The 21,568-nt window shown below is 52.3% G+C and overlaps 1 protein-coding gene across 3 annotated transcripts; it reads left to right on the top strand.

Moving 5' to 3' along the window:
- The first annotated feature begins 1,155 nt into the window (after positions 1-1,155).
- Positions 1,156-20,855, top strand: PKM (pyruvate kinase M1/2). 3 transcript variants are annotated; one of them, XM_015639028.2, is made up of 11 exons: positions 1,156-1,262; positions 6,665-6,834; positions 7,203-7,294; positions 10,176-10,307; positions 10,493-10,679; positions 11,476-11,746; positions 12,003-12,153; positions 13,284-13,436; positions 17,085-17,251; positions 19,321-19,502; positions 20,054-20,855. In XM_015639028.2, exons 2-11 carry the CDS (start codon positions 6,684-6,686, stop codon positions 20,158-20,160), a joined length of 1,593 nt encoding a protein of 530 aa, XP_015494514.1. In that variant the 5' UTR covers positions 1,156-1,262; positions 6,665-6,683; the 3' UTR covers positions 20,161-20,855. The 3 variants fall into 3 exon arrangements, with proteins under 3 accessions (XP_015494514.1, XP_015494512.1, XP_015494513.1); XM_015639026.1 differs by lacking the exon at positions 1,156-1,262 and adding an exon at positions 6,397-6,451; XM_015639027.1 differs by lacking the exons at positions 1,156-1,262; positions 17,085-17,251 and adding exons at positions 6,397-6,451; positions 16,495-16,661.
- Positions 20,856-21,568: the final 713 nt, after the last annotated feature.

Here is a 21,568-nt window from a genome sequence, read left to right as displayed (position 1 = left end):
CCGGAAGCCTCGGGGGCGGGGCAGCGTGGCGGAGGGGACGCGGAGCTGGCGGGGTCCCGAGTGTCCCCAGCACGGTGTCCCTGTCCCAGCACAGGCTGCCCCGTGGGGCGGCCATGCTGGGTCTCCCCCACAATGACCCCGCGGTCCAAGGCAGGTGCCGTGTCCCCAGCACAGGGTGCCCATTCCGGGTCCCCTCCATGTCTGTCCCAGTGTTCCCAGTGTCCTCAGGACAGGCTCCACAGTGTTCCCAGCACAGTGTCCCAGGTGCCCCCAGCACAGAGTACACAGTGTCCCCAGCACAGTGTCCCCATTTTTGGTCCCCTCCATGGACCACAGGGTCCCAATGTACCCGGTCCGGGATGCCTCTGCGGTCCCAGCACGCAGTGACCAGTTCAGCCCCAGATGGCTGTCACAGTGTCCCTACAGTCCAGCACAGGGTCTGTGTGACAGGTCCCCGTGTCAATGGCATGCCCCCAGCGTCACCACGGTGTCAGTGTGGAGCCACTGGCAAGGTCATCGGCAAAAGGTCCCCATGGTTCTGGGACCGTATCCCCATTATCTCCAGCATGGGGTTCCCATTATTACCAGCCAAGGGTTTTCGTGGATCTGGCATACCGTGTCTATGTTGGGTCCCCACACAGCTGGGACAGTGCCCCCAGCAGTGTCCCCTGTGCCCCCAGCATCTCCAGCCCGGTCTCTCCTTGACCCCAGCACAGTGTCCTCAGCGTTCCCAGCACCATGTCGCCAACATCTCCAGCCTCGTGTCCCCAGTACTGTGTCCTCGTGGCCCCACTACAGAGATTCCACATTGGCCCCCAGTGTCCTCTGGAAGGTCTCAGAACCCTCCAAAGCACCCCAAAACACCCAGATCCGCTGCTCCCCCCCAAAAGTGTGAGCTGGAGGTTTGGTGTGAGCTGGGGGACTCGCTGTGAGTTGGGCCGCGATCCCTTACAGAGCATCACGCCGGGCCGCGGTCCCTTTAAGGCGACGGCCACTCACCGTCCTCGCGCGCGGCGGCTGCGCCGCCTCCTCATTGGCCAGCCGGGCGCGTGCTGTGACTCAGAGCTACCCCCGTGCTTTGTGCGTCCGCCCGTGAAAGTAGCCCCGGCGCCCCGCCCTTGTGGCCCCCGCCAGAGCGGCGGCGGAGGGATCCGCTGGGGGCGGTGCTGCGGCCAGCCGGGATCACCTTGGCGGGGCGTGGGGGCGGCGCGCAGAGCGGCAGCGGCGCTCGGACGGAGAGGAGCGTGACTGGACAGCGGCAGGTAACGGCGGCCTGTGGGGTGGCGAGCGGTGGGGCCGGCCACGCTGGTACTGCCGTTATCCCCGTGTTTCCGCCGCCGGGAGAGGGTCCCCCCGGGCGGCGGCTGCGGGGAGGGGGCGCGCGCCCTATGGCCGGTTGAGGAGGGGGCGCGCGGGGGGCTCGCGGTGCCGACCACGTGGCCGCCGGCGGCCCCAGCCCCGCGTCCTCTCCCTCTGCCTCCTCGAGCATCCCCCCGAGACCCCCACACCGGGGAACGGCCTTTCCGAGCATCCCCCCGTGACCCAGCAGTCGGGATCGCCCGCTTCGAGCATCCCTTCCGGTCCCACGCCGGGGAGCGCCGGCTCCGAGCATCTCCCCGCGGCCCGCACCGGGAAATGGCCACACCGGGCACGGGGTCGCGGCGAGGGTCCGGTCTGTGGTGCGAGGGCCCGGGGGAACGGAGCGGGACACGCACGAGCGGGGAGACCCGCCGTGCCCTGCGGCCGTTCCGTTAACCGGAGCGCGGGGCGCCGCTGCGGCTGCAGCCCGGGTCCTGCAGGCCCGGCAGTGCCGGGGGAGCTGCTGCGAGGCTGAGTCAGAGGCACACGGAGTGAGGCGCTAGGCCGCCGCCGCCCCCCCGCGCCTGCACTAAAAGCCGGCAGTTCCCCGAAGGGCATCAGCTTAAATCAGCGTCCGGCTCACTGCACCCACCATTGATGCTGCAGCCTATTCCCGGCCCCCCCTCCGACAAGGGAAGGCCCCTTCTGAATTAATCTTCTCCCTTAATTGTGCTTGCTTAGACACGTCCAGCTGATTTGGACAGTTTCTTGAACTGTGACAACCTTTCAAACGTGTTTAAACCCCTTTTGAGGGCTACCAGGGCATGAATAGCGCTTTTGTCGGCAGACAATGGCAACCTCCCGACTGTCTCCTCAGACTACTAAAAGTAGACGGCAATCTCTAAAAACCTGCTTTGTTCTGATAAGGCAACTCCGTATCGGCGAGGCCCAGGTTAACAAAAAAATCAGTGTTTTATTGGAGTTTTTGTCACGTTAAAGTGTTAACTTTCTTGCTGTTACTCATCGTGACTTGCCTTGGCTCAAAGGTGCGATGACAAAGAGGTTTTTGGTTACTCAGACACGTCCAGGGACTTGTGCAATTAGAACTAAAAAAAAAGAGAAATAAAAAATTCAACAATAAAACTTGTAATTTCATGCCCAAGATCCCGTTTATGGAGCAGAATTCTGGCTAATACAAAGGCGTTTGATGGGTTAATGGGCCGGGCTGGTGCCAGCAGGTTTCCAGCCCATCACCGGATTAAGCAGAAGGTTTTTGTGCGAAGCAGTAAGCATCTCTTCGAGCCACGTGCTTGAACCGAGGACTTCTGCCTGTGAAACCCTTCTGAGAAACTTGGTAAAGAGCTTGGAGAGTGCAGCAGCCTGCGTTTTTTATTACCTACTCCGTTTTCCATCTAAAGCTATTATTAAAACCTCCATCAACCTGTTAGCCAGAGTGATCCACCGCCGGCCTTAACTTCCCTTTCCACCCAACAAATTGAAAATTTAATTTGATGGGAGCAAGACATTTCCCAGGCGGGCTGCAGCACGTGCTTGGTCCTTTATCTCCTGCCTGGCCGTTGTTCTCCCGGGGGGAAGATGGAGCCGCAGCGGGTGGTGATGGATGGCACGTAGGGAATGGGGCTGCAGTACCGGGGCACAGCCACGTGCAGCATTCTCCGTCCTGGAGTGGGGATGCAGCGCAGTGGTCTGCACTTCTGCCTAGTTAAATTCGGGAAAAAAAAAACCCCAAGCTTTCTTTTATCGTGTAAAGCAGGTTTTTACAGCTTGCCTGAAGGCAGCCAGGTGCTTTTTGCCAAAAGGCTCCTTGTCCTCTGCAAGGTTAAGCCTGTAGGTGTGTCCTACAAATATCCTCGAGATAAATCTTTCTCGTCACCAAACATCCGATGCTTGCCACCTCCTCTTTTTTAGTTAAGCCTTCCAGGGGAGGGCAGCTCAGCAAAGGCACGTCTGAGCCAGCAGCACACAAGGAAGGTGCCAGAGCCAGCCTGACCTTCCTGATTCCCCATTGCCAAAAAGCTGGAGAGGCAGCTCCGTTGTGGGTCTCTCCTCCCATGGATCTGCAGCTCAATGTTGGGGAGAGCGTCGGCCAGCAGGGAGCAGGTGGTGGCTCCTGGATTCCATCCAGGCTTGCAGAAAAGGGGTGGAATTTTGGGGGGGGGGGGTCATTTTGTCCATACCAAACGATGAGACACCACCTTTGGCACCAGCTTCATGGCAGGATTGTGCTGTCCTCCCTCCCTGGGAGAGGGGGTGCCAGGCCAGGGTAAAAACCTGCTTCTTTGCAGAGCTGCATTTCTCTGTTGAGTGCCTTTAGCTTCTGGAATGAGCAAAGCTGATGTTTTTCTAGGCTGCTTTTAGGAATCTGAAGGCCTGCCTGCCTGGTTTCATAACCCTGCCCTGAGTGCTAACTCAAACCATTTCTGCCTCTGGGCAGGGACACTGGGCATGAGCAGCCTTGTTCTGCAGCATCTGTGAGGTTGTGTAAGTGAGACTGACCAGTAAATCCCGAGTCATCGCCACCCCCTGGGAGCCTCCTGTCTGGAATTCCTGCAGGCAATGACACAGCTCTGCTGCTGTCGCCTGGGGACAGCCCCTGCTGCAGGTTTTACTTCCCTTTGTCACCAGTAACAGCAAAGACTTGGCCCTGCGTGGGGATTGCCTGGGTGGGGATTGCTGCTTCCTCTCCTTTCTCTATCCCCAAGGGGCATATCTGGAGAAACCATGATTTTAGGCTTTCTCTCATCTGGCCCATGGGGTGAGCTGGCTGGAATTAGTCACCTGGCTACAGTAAAACCCAGTCCCGACCTCAAAGGGCTCACTCTGGAATATTCAGGAGCTGTGGAGATACCAGGCATCATTGGGACACCCTGCCTGAAGAATGGGCAGGTCAAGTAATAAATTCAGGGATTTAATCGTTACTCCTTGAGGAATGAATTTGGGTTTATTCAGTGCTGGAAACATTCAGGCATTGTAGGATATTGCTCAGCTCCCCTCACTCTGCCCTGACTGAGTGCTCTTGTGTTTTCTGGTGTCCTTGAAGTCTTTGCTCCCCTGTTTGATGTTAAAAAAAAGCAGAGTAGTGGGAAATGCCAGGCATTCCTGTTATAAATATGAGACTGGTCATTCCAGTAAAATTCAGTCGATGCCTTGTTCAATGCACGGTGAAGGAAGGCAGGAGGGAGTACTAAGACGACTCTTGGTGGTCGTGGGCACGGTGCTGTGGACACATGGGTGTTTGGGATACTTTCTGGCTCCTGCGTTTCTGCTCTCACCCCTGGACAAGGTCACTGTCTGCGCTTCATTTTTCTGAGCCCTCTGAACTGCTGGAAAGTGAACTTTTCCTTTCTCATTATGAAGACTTTAAGGGCGTTAAAATTATATTTGCAAATTACTTGAGTGGGTGGGGGATTTCCATGAGGCAGGGAGAATTTGCTTGACTATTTTTTATAAAGTATAAAATATTTTTATTTATTCCAAGTTGTGCTCTGGCCACAGTTTCCGTGTTGGGATACCATTGTTCAGTGTTTCTCTTGTTCCTAGAAGCTGTGCAAACCTGATTCCCTGTGCGTGGAGGTGATTTCCCAGCAAAGGCTTGTTTTTTTTGGCATCTGAGGAAGCTGACACTGCTCTGCAAGTGTCGGAGGGTGCAACAGCAAGTGTTAGAGGGCTGAAACACAATGTTTTAGGACTGACCAGAGGGTTTTCCTATAATAATGAGACTTTCTTGGGCTTTTTATGTGGGCAGACCTTCTTGTAGTGACTCCGGTGATTCAGCAGCTTCTGGCAGGGCTGAGGGAAAAGAGGCTTTGCCAGGTCAAATTATGGTTTTTGCTGGCCTGGCTGCTCTGTGGCGCATGGCAGCACAGTGAGGGTGAGTCAGGGCTGCCTGCGCGAGGATCTGCACGTAGGAGAGGAAGGGCTGGGCTGCGGAGCAGGGGAGGAGCATCAGGGCCAGGCAGCACAGGATGACACCAGGCAGGCTGGCAGGGTATGGTCTGACCCTCACTGTGCTCAATCCTGCCAGCTCAGGCAGAGTTTTTGGGTTTATTGGTGCCTGTGTCAAAGCTGGATGTGCTGAGCTGGCTGGTGTGTGCCTTTCATGCCGTGGTTTTTTGGTGGGCTTTGTTTGCCTGGGGTGGGCTGAACAAAAGCTCAACTCTAGAACTGCTCTGTTCCAGCTTTTAGCTGAGCCCCAGCCCATGTTGCTATAAGCACATCTTGGAGATGAAGGTGGCTCATGCCCGCTCTGAGTGTCACCCATGTGCCCAGGGCATGGAATTGGAAGTTAAACCAATCTTTAAAGGCAAAATGAGTGATCTGCCTACACCATAGTCACCACCTTGCATCACTCTTTTCCCAGAGGCTTTGGTAATGCTAGGATTTTAGCCTGGGCAGGTCCGAGGGACAAAGCTTTGAGTTGCCACTACTACCTGAGAACACAATTATTGCAATTAGAAATGCCTGGGGCACCCGGTACTGCTATAAAATGAGTGTTCTCCCATCCCAGTGGACTGTTAGCCTCAGCTCAGCTTCTTCTTTGAAGGATAGGTTCCTGAAAAATAGGTTGGGCCTGCTGTTGTGGGGACTCTGTAGTTCAGAGAAGGCAAACAGCCTGAGTTCTAAGAGTTTTTTTTAATCCAAATGTTAAAAAATACAACCAGTTTTAAACTGTACAAGAAATTTCTGGTGCTGTGGATGAAGGGGAGTGCAGGGGGTAGGGGAGACCTGCAGCATCTTCAGTCAAAGAGGGACTCTAAATGTATTACATCTCCAGTCTTCTATGTGTTCTCTGCCAAAGTGTTGTGTTTAATCAACTCAAGTCTGCTCACTTGTCCAGGCTTAAAGGATGGGGTTTAGGCTTATGTGGACTTTGCTGTGATTAGGTGCTCCTGGGCAGAAGGCTGCCCGTGTCCGGCTGTGCTGCAGTCACGCCAGCGCTGAGCTGCCCCGCTCCCAGGTGGGATGGGAAGCGCACTTGAGGCCTGTAGGAGAAATGAGCGGAAAGCTGGGAGGGAGGAGGCAGAACCTCTGCCTGTGCACTCAAGTGCTTGAATTTTGTTGCGTTGTGTAGCTCCAAGGGAAGACTGGCAATGAAGAGAAGCTATGAAGGGAACATCTGCATAGAAGGCAGGTGAGCTTTGGGTGGTCCATGTGGGGGATGACATGGAAATAGAAATGTGCCTTGCCTGTTAGGACTCTCAAATAGGAACATAAAGATAGTTTGACCCAGTAGCAGCTTTCTTGTTACCTCCATATTCATCTCATGGTTGTCTTGGTGTCTCTGCTTGATGGGCAAGTTGGGGTGGGTGATTCCCAAACCTGGCACCACTTTCTTCCCTTGCAGACACAGGAATCGAGTGACCATGTCGAAGCACCACGATGCAGGGACCGCTTTCATCCAGACCCAGCAGCTGCACGCTGCCATGGCAGACACCTTCCTGGAGCACATGTGCCGCCTGGACATCGACTCGGAGCCAACCATCGCCAGAAACACTGGCATCATCTGCACCATTGGTAGGCCATTCCTAGATAGGAGAGAATTGCAGCTCGGAGCCCGCACCTTGGTGAAACTTTTTAGGGAAGTTGTGAGAGGGATCTGGCTTTCATCCCTTGCCAGGGCTGAACTTGTGTGGTGAAGAATCATGACTTCCCCATATTTGCCTAACTTCTGTTATTGCTGGGAGTGAATCCAGCATCCAGTGAAATGAGAATCGCTTGGGTTCTGCTGCACTCCGTGGGCAAGTTAAAACAATATTTGCTGCTGCAACGCTGAGCAATGCTGTATCCATTTACCTTTTCTTTTCCACATGAATCAACCTGGTCTGTGTGGGTTACCTCATTATTTTTCCAAAGTTAATGTTCAAACTGTTTCTTCCTCCTAGGCCCGGCCTCCCGCTCTGTGGACAAACTGAAGGAAATGATTAAATCTGGAATGAATGTTGCCCGCCTCAACTTCTCTCACGGCACCCATGAGGTAAGGCTGGGGCCTGAGCTGCTGCAGCCCATGTGTGTCTGCTGATCCTGTCCCTCAGGGAGAAGGGAAACCCTGCTTCATCCAGACCATCCTTGGTGTGGGAAGGTCAAATAGCTGCCTTTGGGCAAAGCATGCTGGTTGTACATACTGAGCCAATGATAATATTGAAGTGTATTTTCTGAGCAATTTTGAAAGCAATTAAATTCCTCACCCTGCCTTGTAGCAGGGAGACAGGTAACTGGTATTTGACACTGTGTGCCAACTACTTGCCATGAAATCCTTCAGTTCTTCCTCACATTGTGCTATTCCCAGAGCTGCTGATTCCTGGTGAGCAGCAGAAGCTGAGAAGACCTGTCCCTGTTTAGCACCTTTGCAGGAGGTCACACTATCAGTTAATCTCACTTCTTGTTCCATTGCTGGGGATTTCGCAAGCAGGCGATCAATGAATAACCCTGATCAAAATACATCTCTTATTAGTGATTTGTTGTAATTACTGTGCCCAGTGGGAAGAATGGGCTCCTGGGTTTTCTGGCTAAGCAGCTGCTCCGGGTGTGTTCCTGGCACTCTGGAAGATCCCACCATAGGGCCTGGGACGTGGTGTGGTGAGCTTTGAATAAGGTCAAAAGAAATCAACACTCCATGACAGTCAAGCCCTATTGCTATAAATAGCTGAGATCCTCAGTGATACTGGAGGAGCTGAGGATCCCATTCTGCTGAGTTTTTTTTTTTTTTTTTCTGACCTTGGCTGCTTTCCAGCTTTTAAAATGTCACCCAGTAGCAGCTGTAGGTGGCTTTACATAGTGACCCATGAGCCTCGTGCTGTGTAACAGCTTGGCCTTTCACCCTGGTGGCCTTTAATGGGCACAGGGCCGTGTCAGGCTCAAAAGGGCTGATACTTAACTGTGGGCAGCCATCAGACCTTGACTAACCACACTGGGATGGTGTTATGCCTTGCAGTTGGGAAATCAGCTTGGAGGAAGAATAGTGTGGAGTAGGTGCATCCCAGGAGTTGAATCTGGGTGGCTCTTGGGCCAGGTGGCATGTCAGGGAGTTGGTGGCCAGGCTGAAGCTGGGAATTCTCACCCCATGAGAATTCCCAGTTGCTGCAGTCTGTGAGCTTGGCTGAGGTTTTCCTGCTTTGTGTGACATCTAATTGTACATTTCACACCAACAAAGCTGACTGCAGGCACTGGTGTGTCTGTCACCTGCAGAGTGTGACCATCAGCCACATCCAGTGCTAAGTTTGTGTCCACTCCTAGCTCCTCCAAAACGTCCCAGTTTCCAGTGAAGCCCCAAAGAGTTTCCATCTGTCACAGGTGCTTCAGTTCTTGTGTCCACCCCAAAGCATTTACCAGAGTTTGAGCTTTAACAGAGGTGCTTTGGCACCTGCCTGGCTCTGTTTTACATAGAATAAAAATGGCTTTTACCTCCAGCTCTGCCTGCATTCCTGTTCTGCATGTGTAACTCTTCAGAAAGTCAGATTCCCTAGGAGCCAGTTAATCCTGGATATCAAGCTAAAATGGAAAAACCCCAGGAGGCTGGGTTCAGATGGGTGTTGTGGCACTGTCAGGGCTCGTTTTCTGTGCTGCTTCCACCCCAGCTGCAGTGCCTGGAAGGGTCAGGGCCATCTCGTTCCCATCTTGCACACTCAGTCAATAAACTGACTCATTTTTCTGCTATAAAGAGTTATCAGCTGTGAAGTATTTCTGGCTAAAGGGCACACATGCAAACTTTAGTATGGCTTTTTCCAGCCTCACCTTCCTGGTGCTGGCTTATCATCCCTGATTTACTGAAGTCTGTGTGGAGGGCTCGTGTTGGGGTGGGTGACTGGCACGAGGAGACCGGGTGTTCCAGATGAGTCAGGTCAAACTTCATCAGTCCATGTGGCACAGAGAGGAAAGGCTATGTCTTACCTACTAAAGTCTGTCAAGTGTTACACAACTCTTACTAGCTGTAGGTAGTTAAGGTTATCTCTTAATGTTGTTTAAACAAGCAAAGTAAACTGCTGGCCATCTGTAGCATATTTGAGGGAGCTGGGATGGGTTTTCTCACAAAATTATCTTAAAGCTGGCAGCATTTAGCAAAATGCTCTTGCAAACAAGGTTTGGAAGCCAGGCGTGTGGTGCTGGAGTATTGAACTGTCTGTGATTGCTTTGACTCTGGAAATAAACTGTAAATATTTACACAGTTAACATTCTTTTAGCAAATCCTTTATCTGTGGGAATTTAGGCCAAAGAATGAAAAGCCTGTTGACCTGCAGGGCTCATAGTGGCTCAGGCTGGAAGTGTGTGTGGGAGCTGGCAGTGTGGAGAGGCATCTTCCCTTGCTCTGCTGTGAGGAGGAGCACAGCTGTCGGTGGCACTGTGACATTCTTCTGCTATCAGGTGTCTTTCAGTGCACACAGCTGCTGCTGCTGTATTGTGGTGTGTTGAATAGGCAACATAGGAAAGCTTTTGGAAAAGTTACTTTTGTTGGCTGGTGAGCCATCTTCAGGTGGCAGATGTGTGTCCTCATGGAAAATGACTTCAGCTGGACCTTGGGACTGTGTCCTTGAATTGTCCCTATGGAATTAGTGCTGTGGGCACACCAGATAACTTCCAGACTCCACCTTCATGGCAGGAAGTATCTTCATGCCAGGTGTATCCTTGCACTCTGCTTTACTGGAAGCTTAAATTTTGGGTTAAATTTTATAAATAAATTAATATATATATAAAATATATATATAAATATATAAATAAAAATGGGTTTAATTTTGAAGGTAGAACTGAAAGTTAGAGCAGAATTGTCTTTTTGGACAGCCTCTGGGGTGCACAGGGGTCTTTTCTGTAAGCAGCAGAGTAGAACCAGCTTTACATTTCCATCTTTTTTCTTTTCTTGCCAGTATCATGAGGGCACAATCAAGAATGTGCGAGAAGCTACAGAGAGCTTTGCCTCTGATCCCATCACCTACAGACCTGTGGCTATTGCACTGGACACCAAGGGACCTGAAATCCGAACTGGACTCATTAAGGGAGTAAGTTGCTTTTTTTTTATCCCATGTTTTTCACCACATAGACTGGATACTCTGTTAAGCCTGTGGACATTTCCAAGCCAAAAAAGCACCATAGGAAACAAGGTAACAAACCACCTCCCAGAAGTTCTGACAAACTGCTGGGAGGTGGTGGTGTGCTGGTTTTTACTGGTTTTGTTGTCGCACAGAGTGGCACAGCAGAAGTAGAGCTGAAGAAGGGCGCAAAGCTCAAAGTGACCCTGGATGATGCCTTCATGGAGAACTGTGATGAGAACACGCTCTGGTTGGACTATAAGAATCTCATCAAAGTTGTAGAAGTTGGCAGCAAAATCTATGTGGATGATGGTCTGATTTCTTTGCTGGTGAAGGAGAAAGGTGGGTAATGGCCATTCCAGCTTTGCCTGTTTGGGTTTTCCTTAGGACATACTTGTACTTTTCCCTCCAGTAACTGTTTCTTAGCTTGCAGGTGTGTGTTGAAGAAAGGAGAACATAGTTTCTGATGGTAGTGAGACTTTGAGCTAAATTTCTCTATCTCAAGTGTAGGAACTTTCCAAAAACTAGCTTCAGCTGGGTTTCACTGGGCTGGCATCTAAACCTCATCTTCAAAGGGGAACATGTGGTAGGGCCATACCACTCATGATCAGCCAGGCTAATTCATGCTCTTAATGCAGGTTTTAACTAGTTTTACAGCACAGACCCTGAGCTTTGTAGCTAGAGACAGAACTAGTTTTAACTGGTAATGTAGAGCCAAGGTTGCTTCCATAATACTCCCTTTATAGTGCTGCCTAAATTGCTCTAGCCTCAAGCCTGCAATCTGTGAGCATGTAGGGAGTGGGAAGTGAGGCTTTTGGGGTGCTCAGTTTGATGTTGCAGGGCTCTGTGTGCAAAACTGCAGCCTGCTAGCTTTTCTTGGGGGAGGCAATCCCAACCTCCTGCAGGGAACAGCTGATATCTTATCCAGGAACAGCCTGGAAGTTGTTTTAGACCAATCTATCGTGTTCCCAAGGGTAAACTGCAAGCTCATGTGGTACAGAAATGCTCTGAAGAGCTGGGATGTGCTTTTTATCGCGTGTGCCACTGTTGGCACTGCAGTTCCCAGGCAGGGAGGTGGTGTGGGAGCTGGTAGCAGGAGCTGTCCCATAGACACTGACCATGGGAACACGTTTTTCAGGGAAGGACTATGTTATGACGGAGATTGAGAACGGCGGCATGCTTGGCAGCAAGAAGGGCGTGAACCTGCCTGGTGCTGCCGTCGACCTGCCCGCTGTCTCTGAAAAGGATATTCAGGACCTAAAATTCGGTGTGGAGCAGAACGTGGATATGGTGTTTGCTTCCTTCATCCGCAAGGCTTCTGATGTCCACGCTGTCAGGAAGGTGCTGGGGGAAAAGGGAAAGAACATCAAGATCATCAGCAAGATCGAGAACCATGAGGGTGTGCGCAGGTGAGACTTGTGCAGGGGATGCTTTGAGTTTGTCACACTGAAATCCAGCAACTCACACTCCCTTGCTGTAGCTTCAGACAGCTTTGTGTAGCACTGAATATGTGCTGTGCCTTGCTCCTGGTTTTCTTCCTCTTTCCTTGGCATTGCAGGAACCCAAACAGCCATGCAAAGCATATGTGCTCCTTTCAGAGGACAGACAGATGGGAAGGTGCTTTGCAGAACAAATGGGATAACACAGCTCTTCTCTTGCTGTCAGGTTTGATGAGATCATGGAGGCCAGCGATGGCATTATGGTGGCCCGCGGTGACCTGGGAATCGAGATCCCGGCTGAAAAAGTCTTCCTCGCCCAGAAGATGATGATTGGGCGCTGCAACAGGGCTGGCAAACCTATCATCTGTGCCACTCAGGTACTGCAAGTGCCACCTTAGGCTCCTTACTGCCAGAGTCTGGCTGGGAGGGAATGCTGGGGGCATTGCCATGGGTTGATGGCATTGGTTAAAGAGTGAGATGCAGAAAAGTTTTGCTCATAGCTGAAGAGCTCATATTTAGGTGTTTCTGTGTTTGGGATCTTTTCCAATTGGATTACAGGACCTCTTGCCAAAGGTTCTACACCTCAAAAGATTGTGTAGTAATGAGCCTTTGGGGCTGCCCTTGGAAAGTCGTGGGAAGAATGGCACATGCTTTTCCTTGGCATCTTGTGGCAGCACATCCCTGCCTGACAGGGAAGGCTTGCTGGGGTTCCCAGATCTCTTAGAAAGTGTACCCACACTGCAGCTTAAGAAGGAACTGAGTAAAGGATCCATCTCGTTTTTCTGGGAGTGGTAGGGATCATGTGCACAGTCCTCGAGCACTGGGAGGACTGGTTTCCTGGCTGTCCTTGCTCTACACACAGGCTGTGGAAGGTGAAGACTGTCTTTAGACACCAGTCATTAAAGAAGGTTCTGGATTTCTGTAGGCATATGCTCCTTTTTCCCGTATTGCTACAGAAATGCAGCTGGAACACAGCCTCAGGCAGTGTCCCATGGTGTTAAACAAGTGGTGAGCTCCAGCTGAGGGGAAGCTGAGCACCTGAGGAAGACAGGAGAACTGGCCAGATTTGGGGTGTGGAAAGGGATTAGGAAGTCATAACCTGATGGAAAGCTGTTCTGTTTTCCACTCTTTTAAGTGGGGATGCTTAGATGGCTGGTGGAGTTAACTGTTCTGAGTTTACTACCCTGTACATAAAGGATTTGAAATCTTGTGTTGGGGGAAGGTGACTTCATTGGTGCAGATCCTGCTCTTTATGACTTCTAGATGATAAAATCCCCGAATTTGAGAATGTGTTTGAAATGGGAGTAAAATGGAATGTTCTCCTTACTGGTGGAGGTTTTGAATCAAAGCTGGTTTAGGGACCAGCCCCCTTCTCTGTTCCATACCCATGGAGAACTCCTGGAGTCTTTAGGTTGCATCCCACTTTCTGCCCAAGCCACAAGGAGTATTGAAGTTCAGCTGCTTCTTCTGGCAGTGTGTTGATCCCTGTGGGTTTGTTCTCTCCCAGATGCTGGAAAGCATGATCAAGAAGCCTCGCCCAACACGTGCCGAGGGCAGCGACGTCGCCAACGCTGTCCTGGACGGAGCGGACTGCATCATGCTCTCCGGGGAAACAGCCAAGGGAGACTATCCCCTCGAGGCTGTGCGCATGCAGCACGCTGTGAGTACTGCCCTGCCCTGCCCTGCCCTGCTGGGGACAGGACCACCTTGCTCCAGGCCACCTGAGCTGGCCACTCAAAGGCCTAAATGGACCTGGCTGCCTAAAGTAGCCATTTCTTTACTCACACTCTGCTGTGTGTGATTTTTTTTGAACAAACATGGTCCTGAGGGCCTGGCATCTCACTTTGTGTGCTCCAGACTTGCCAAGCAGAGCTGGAAGCTGCTCTGCAATACTGAGCTGTAAAACTTCCCATTTCTTTTTGCCATTACTTCAACAGAAATGTAATCCAATGTCCTGCAATTGCAGCGACGTTGCAATTGCAATGCCATCCAAGTGCAGTGGCATATTAAATGCCTTAAACTTCTGCAGGGTCAAGGAGCTGCTTTAGGCAGTTTATCTATAAATAATGAAAGGTTTTTGCTGAGTCCTGCGTGGGAGGGGGTGGGGAGGCTCCTGAGGGTGATTTACAGTACTGTTGCATTCAGCACCTGCTGTGTGCGGGGGGTTGGGGGGTTTGTTGCATGAGTACTGACAGCACCATATTTTTACATGCCTGAACTGCCAGAAACCTCTGCTCTGCTTCAAGTTTGTGTTTCAGCTAATAAAAGCCTGATGTCAAGTACCTGTGAGCGTTGGTGCTCCCCAGTTACCAACGCTGTGAATCACAGCAGTGGTAACTAACAAGTTCTAACTCTCACCAGTTTTATTTGTAGTTCAGGTTCTATAGGTTATTCAACTCAGCCAGTGTTGGTTTGCAGTGTGTTACCTAAACATCCTTTACCTCAATACAGAGTGGTGTTTTTTGCACGAGGCAAATGCAAAATACAACTTATGATCACTGGGCAGTGGTGCTCCTTTACAGGCTGAACGCTAACAGCATCTTAAAGCTTCTCCCTCCTTTTCCAACCCCTAAATCACAAGGATCGACTGTCTACCAAGACTTGGGACCTTGCTGCAGCAAACCTTACACCTGGGTTTCTATCCTGGCATTAATTCTTTGGTCTGAGCAGCTTGTGTTGTACCTGTAGCCTGATTTGAGGATCTGTTGCATGTGCTTCCCTCTTCCTGCAGACCTGGGCATGGTGTTCATTCCACCAGGGCCCCTGGAGAAGCACTGGAGATTTTAACACTCTGCAGAAATTGAAATACAGATTGACTAAATGTAAGATGTTCCAGGCAGCAAGGTGCCGACTCTTATGGTAGGAGCAAATGCCAGTATAGTGAGGATCTTTCCTGGGAACTGATTCGCTTGTTGTTAGTCAAACCCAAAAACAATGTCCTGAGTAACCATGGTCTGGGGATCTGCAGCATGGCTGGAGCAGGTGGATGTTACCATCCAAAGTGGGAGTAGGAAGCTTCCAAATGCTGGGCAGGCTGATTGCCGAAGGTGGGAGTGGGCATCCTTGCTGTTCCACTACAGCATCCACTCTTCAAAGCCCACCCTGGCCATGCTATGCTGCCTGATGGGACCAAGGTTTAAACAGCCTCTCCATTTTCCTTTCTTCCACCTCCCTGGTATCTCTACCCATGCACCAACTGGAAACCCTCTACAGCTATTCCTGCCTGGGCAGATCCAACTGTGGGGTGAAGTTAAGGATTGCTGTGCCCCTGTGCAGCCGCTGTCAAAGCAGACTCCTGTATTCCCACGTTCCATTACACCTGGGGAGTGCAGGCTTCTCTCTAAAATCAGGTTTGCTCTCTGTGTTACATGGAGCTGCTGCCTTTGTACCAGGAGCTGAAAATAAAGTGCCAGGCTTCCAGCTCCTGCATTTGGAGTAAGTGTTGTGATGCAAATACTCCCCTTTTATCTAAATCCAGCAGTAACAAAATGCTTTAGGACAAGTTGGCACTGGCCTGCTGTTCCAGCCTGCTGCCTGTGTCCTGTTATTTTTAGACCTAAGATACTTAACTACTTTGGCTTAAACTGATAACTGTGGAAGGAATAATTCCCAACATCACATAAAACAATTGATTAACACTAGAGTAGCAAAATTCTGATTTTTCTAACTCCAGAGCTTTCACTATAATGGCACATCAGTCTAATTTCACATGAACTTGTCATGCTTTGTGTAGCGGCTGCTCACTTTGTGGAATAACTGAGTAAAGTTGTCCTTGAGAAGATCATGAACCTTTGCATGCTTTTCTAGTCTCTGCAAGCCTTCTTTATCGGGTTGTCAGGCCTTCTGAGATGATTAAACGTGATGATTCCCAGGATCCGGGGATGAGCAGGTTGCTGAAGCTGTTGCCAACGTTCAGCCAGAACACAAAGCCTTTAGTTGCCTCTGTCTCATCTGTCCATATCTGGCGCTCTACAAACACCCCCAACATCTGCACTGTGACAACCTGATAAGGAAGACTTGTTCCTGTTTATTTCCCTGTTACCAAAAGGAAGTTAGTATCCCACTTGAATGTTAAGCTTTATTGACTCTCAGGTTAAAATAAATCTTTATAGGCTCTCAAAGTGAATCTTTGTTTGCTCTCAAGGTAAGCCAAATCTTCACTGACTCTAAAGTTAAACTAAATGTAACAAGGAGAGAACAGTCTCCTGCCTTCAGGGGTAACATTCAAAGCGTGTTGCTGGCATGTTGGCTTCATGGAAACTGTTCCAGCAGCACTCTGGTGTTGGGAGCCTAGGAGAGAATTCCTCTTACAGAATTGCGAGCAAGACCATGGGCAGGCAGGTAGGTGGCATAAGAGTCTCTCAAGGAAGTCATAAGCAGCCATGACAAAGCATGGTCTGGCTCTGGGCTGGCTTGTTCTGGCCCTTGAAAAGTAATTTATGTTTGCCTGCTCCGTGGAACTCCCAAATGCAACAAAAATGCCGTGTTTGGAATGCCATCCCAGTGACTGTGGCCTGCCAGGATGGTTTCGCCTACCACGGTATGGTGAATCTTAGCAAAATCAAAACCTGAGAGCCAGAAAGCTTCACAGCTTAATCTTAATACCCTCTTGCATGCGTTACTATGACAATTAAGCAAGTTAATGTGTCTCATATTCCTCTGGTATATCTTTCCTTCTTTCCTCTGTTCTTCTCCTTCCCTCCCACTCGGGCCTGCAGATCGCCCGCGAGGCTGAGGCCGCAATGTTTCATCGTCAGCTGTTCGAAGAAATTTTACGCCTCAATGTTAACAACAGGGACCCTGCCGATGCCATGGCGGCGGGCGCGGTGGAGGCCTCTTTTAAGTGCTTAGCTGCAGCCCTGCTAGTCCTGACCGAGTCCGGCAGGTAGGGCTCAGAGAGGGGGCCTGGGCCGGCCCTTTCTGTGGCAAAACACACTGCACTCTAACACTGCAGTCCCTGGCCAGCTGCTCGCTGCCCGTGCCAACCTCATGTAAGCACAGCCATGTGAGCTAACCCTGTGCCAGGGAGGGACCCCAGCAGGCCAGGAGCAGAGCGAGAGTGCCTGGCAGTTGGCATGAGTGTCACCTGAGAGTGGGCTTGACAGGGCGAGGTGCCACCGTGCCAAAAGGAGCCCTCGGGAACGGAGCGGTTCCTCTGCAGGGATGAGCTAAGTCTGAGCTTGCTGGTTAATGGCAGTGTCCAAGGCTGGCAGCTGGGATGTGGCAGCCTGTGCTGGAGCACCTCGCCCTGCCCCGTGCCCGAGTGCCTGCCGTGAGTGTTGTCTCCGAACGCGTGTTGCTCTTGTAGATTGCCCGGGAGGCCGAAGCCGCCATCTTTCACAGGCAGTTGTTTGAGGAACTGCGTCGTCTGACCCCCCTCAACTGCGACCCCACTGAGGCCGCTGCAGTTGGCGCTGTGGAAGCGTCCTTCAAGTGCTGCAGCGGGGCCATTATTGTCCTCACCAAGTCTGGAAGGTAGGAGGGGACACTGCCCCCAGGTCAAGCCTGCTGTGTCACAGGGTGGGGGAAGGAGAAGCCCAAAAATGTGGCTTTGAGAGACCAGTGGAGTCAGGTTCTGGTGGTGCCTGCAGCGCTGGTTCCTCGGGAGATGGACACTCACATCCCTATGCTCCGAGTCCTCGGCCTGCCTCTGCCAGCGTGGCACCAGCTCCGAGCCCAGCCTCCCCTCACTGCTGCAAGTGGCAGTGGCGCCAGCTGGAAGAGCCAAGGGAAAATAAGTGTTGCAGCTTCAATTCAAACTTCTTGGCAAGAAATCATCAATGTAACAGTGAGGCAGAAGTTCAGTGAATGCAGAATCTATTTCATTTTTTAAAATCAAGGCTTTGGCCTTTTGTAGCAGCATCTAAGTTATTGGTCCCTTGCTGGACTTTACAGTCATCAGCCCTGCTTGCCTGAGCCCAAGGGGCGAAGAGGGACTGCGCAGCCTGGAATTGGTAGGCAGGGAAATGGAAAGTGTTGGAAATGTCCTCTTCCAGGATTTCTTGTGCCTGCCTACAGGTAATCTCTCTGCACAGACAGGCATCTGGGAGGCAACAGATGAGCTCAGTGGCTGCCGGTGAAATGTGCTGGAACAATGTAGTTTGGGATTTCTGTCCAGCAACGGTGACAGCTGCCAAGCAGAGACTGGTTCGTCCAATTGAGGAATGGGAGCTGGAGCCTCATGGATTAGCTCTTCCATCTAGAGGAACTGGGCTGCCTGCTCCCAAAGCATGTCCGACCATAAGTCTCAGACTGCTTTCTGGAAGGAAGTCAGGATTTCTCACATTGGATTCACACCAAAACAGTAGTGCAGCAGCAGAGGTGTGCTTGTGTATTCTGGGCACCACCTACCCGAAGATGTGGACCACCGGTGAAACCTTCACCAAAATGTACAGCTTCAAATGATTGTGAGCAGAAAATTACTTTCTGCAGAGATCAGGAGGGAACTGTAAGCACTGAGTTCTGGATACCCTTGTGCTTCTAATGTTTCTTTGTCATCTGTTCCAACCTTACACTTGACCTTTTTAAAGATATTTGAACTCTGATATTTGAATATTTTTAGCTGTGGATTTGGTTAACTCTTGTGAGTACCTGAATCTCCCGGATCTCTAGGGAGGCAGCTTGGACAGCGTGGGAAGGATTGTCTGAGAGCTGGCACGTGTGGTTGGGTGCTTGGAGCAGTCTGCTGGCCCCTGCTTTAAGCAGCAAATTTTGCTTCTGAGTGTTGCTGAGCTTGGCTCCACTAAACAAGGCTGCAAAAGCAAGTGGAGACACACCAGCATGTCTGTTGGGAAGATGAAGCTGCAGATGCCACAGCCTTGCAGTTTGAATTTGTCTGTTTGCAGATGCTCTCCCTCAGCAGTGCTCAGAGAAAAGAAAGCTGTAGTTTAGTCCCCACCCAGGCTGTGCTGCTGCTGCTATTTTTAAGGCATTTTAAAGACTTTGTGCCCAACTTCCCAGTATAAAGTTTGGCCTCTGTTGCATTTGCTTCCCATGGGGTGCAGGAGCAGAGCTCTGTGTGGAGGAACTGGCCTGTTTGCTGGCTTCAGTAGGTGTCTGGGAGGCAGATGGCTTCCTCCTTGGCATGCTTTGGGCAGCACTGCTGGCACTGGCTCTTTCCACCCTGAAAACCGGGAGCTCCTCAAAACAGGGAACTTTCAGGGACCCCTGTTGAGATGCCAAGGCCTGCTTGCAGAGGCCAGAATAAATGGCACCTCGCCACCCTAACGTAGCAACAGAGACAAGTAAAGGCTTGTTCGGGGACCAAAATACCCTGATGGCACTTGCTAAGCTGGGAGGTGAGATTGTCACCACCAGTGGGGATTGCCAGTGGTGGTCTGCTCAGTAGCCTAACTGGGAGCCCAGAGCATCAAGCTGGTTGGTGAGTGGCTCTTGTGGAGACTGGTCATGTCCCCCCAGGGGTTTTGGGGAGTCCTCGTGGCTGACAGACCTTGGGGCTGCTGTGCTCCCACAGGCCGTTCCAGGTGTCCCCTCTGAGGCTGTGCTGGCTGTGTGGAGCCCCACGGTGGCTGTTTTTCCTGCAGGTCGGCACACCTGGTGTCGCGGTACCGCCCGCGGGCCCCCATCATCGCCATCACCCGCAATGAGCAGACGGCGCGCCAGGCCCACCTGTACCGCGGCATCTTCCCCGTGCTCTGCAAAGACCCTGCCCAGGACGCCTGGGCCGAGGACGTGGACCTGCGCGTCAACCTGGGCATGAATGTCGGTGAGTGGCAGTGCTCCCCCTCCCCTGGCACATGGCTCTGGTGGCACGCGGTGGCCCTGAGCACCTAAGTCGTACTTTGGGGTCACTTGATAGGGACTTGTGATGGGAAGAGAGGAACTGGCTGCCTGTGTGGTAACTGGATCCGGACAGGAAACGGGCGGTGGTTGCTTGAGCGAAGCCACGTCCGATTGGGAAATGGGGTGGTGGGTTTGGCGCAGCTGCCTTTAAGGAGTTTCCAAAAGGCTTTATGGTGGTGAGTGATGGAGCTGTGACATTCATCATTCCTGAGGAACAAGGGAGGCCTGGAGTGGGGTTGACTCTGTCTTGCACCCCCTCCAAATCCTGTGCTGTGGAATTTTGAGCTCTGTCGCAGAGAAAGGTGTCAGATGGGTGGGCAGCAGGGAGGTGTGGTTTTGATACCCTCTTGGTGCCACAACTACCATGACACAGGCAGCCTCGGTGGCTTGGGGAGCAGGTGATAAGCACTGCTGCCCCATGGCAAGGAGACAGGGTGGGAGACTGGGCTCTGATGCCTCCCTCTTCTCTCCTAGGCAAAGCTCGAGGGTTCTTCAAGACCGGTGACCTGGTGATCGTGCTGACGGGCTGGCGCCCTGGCTCTGGCTACACCAACACCATGCGTGTGGTGCCCGTACCCTGAACGCCCACTGGGCCTTCCTTCCCCTGCCCCACTCCCCTCCCACCGCCCCATTCCCCTCCCACTGCTCAGTCTCCCCTTGCAGTAGACCAGCCATCGCTTGCGCTGTTCTCCTTGTCCCTAGAGTGGATGTAGGTTGCTAAACACCACCCAGTGCAGCAGCAGCAGGGGCAAGAGACCTTAAATCACTAAAAAAAAAAATACTTGAAGTGTTTAGTTTTTTAAAAAACCTCTTCCTGTAGTTAAAGTCCTGCCTTGATATGTGTTGGAGTCAGCGTAGGAGGTTCCTGCGTGCTGCTGGGACTCCTCTTTCCTGGTGACTGTCCTCGGGGTGCGAAATGTCCCTTTCCCTGGCCCTGGTGTGGGGTTTTGGGGAAGGGGAGAGGCAATGTGTGGTCAGCAGTTCTACTGGACCCCTCCTTGCTCGAGGCAAGCTGCTACTCCCCCCTCCTGTACATGCCTCCCCAGACCCAATCCAAGGCAGATGCAGCCTTTCTCAGCTGGTTGTTTTGGGGATGGAGGCAGGGGAAGGGTGTTGGCTCCATGCACAGAGCTTCCCGTGCTCCCCTCACAGCGTTGTCTCCTGTGTTAGTCGTGTCCCCCCACCACCCCAGAGCGCCCCCTCACCCAGCACTCCGATGGGCCCTGGGGTGGGAGAGCACAACTGTCCATCAATAAAGAGAAGCTGAAGCACCTGCCGGGCTGAGCTGCTCCATGAGGGTTGGCGAGTGGTCTGCAGGGGTCGGGGGAGATCTGGTGGAAAAGGGCTGCGGGAGCTGGGGAGGTATGCAAGGGTGGGTGAGCGCTGAGGGTTCGGCGTGGAGTCTGCAGGGTTTGGGATGTCTGGGATCTTGCAGGCATTAGGGGGGTCTGGTGTGGGGGGCTGCAGGCTCTGGGGGGAACTGCTGCGGTAATTCGCTAGGGTTGGGGGTGCTTGCAGGGGGTGGAGGGGCTCTACAGGGGTTTGGGGTTCAAGGGAGGGATCGGCCGGGCTGCAGGCATCTGTTGGAGTGGGGTGGGGGCCAAAGGAGGAGTCAGTAGGGCTGGGGGCTCTAGAGGCGTTTTTCGGGGGGGCTCTGTGGGAGCTGGTATTTCCGTGCTTGGGGAGAGAGCCGGGACGGGACCTGGCTGACACCCAGGCCGGTTTCCCCGGGAGCACAGGGCTCGCTCCCCGCATGGCCTGAAACCTGCCCGGAGCGGACGAACGCCGGAACCCGCCCGCCGCGCGGCCCCTTTAAGAGCCGGAACCCGTCAGGCTCCGGCCCTCACAGTGGTGGGCGGGGCCTGTGGGGGCGGGAGGTGGTGCTCAGTGTGGCGGGAGCGGGGCTGGGCGGTGGGCGGCCAATGGGCGGGGGGAGGGGGCGGGGCTCGGCAGAGTGTGACCAATGGGCGAACGAAAGGGGGCGGGGCT

The sequence above is a fragment of the Parus major genome, chromosome 10 (genome assembly GCF_001522545.3).
Source record: "Parus major isolate Abel chromosome 10, Parus_major1.1, whole genome shotgun sequence".
In the NCBI taxonomy this organism is placed as follows: Eukaryota; Metazoa; Chordata; class Aves; order Passeriformes; family Paridae; genus Parus; species Parus major.
The sequence above is the reverse complement of the archived record's forward strand: the minus strand, read 5'-3'. Positions and strand labels throughout refer to the sequence as shown.

Excerpts from the sequence above, each read along its gene's own strand:
- PKM (XM_015639026.1), top strand. The coding sequence starts at position 6,411 with ATGAAGAGAAGCTATGAAGGGAACATCTGCATAGAAGGCAG. Across the intron at positions 10,308-10,492 it reads GAACTGGACTCATTAAGGGA|AGTGGCACAGCAGAAGTAGA; the intron begins GTAAGTTGCTTT and ends GTTGTCGCACAG. Across the intron at positions 19,503-20,053 it reads CAACCTGGGCATGAATGTCG|GCAAAGCTCGAGGGTTCTTC; the intron begins GTGAGTGGCAGT and ends CTTCTCTCCTAG.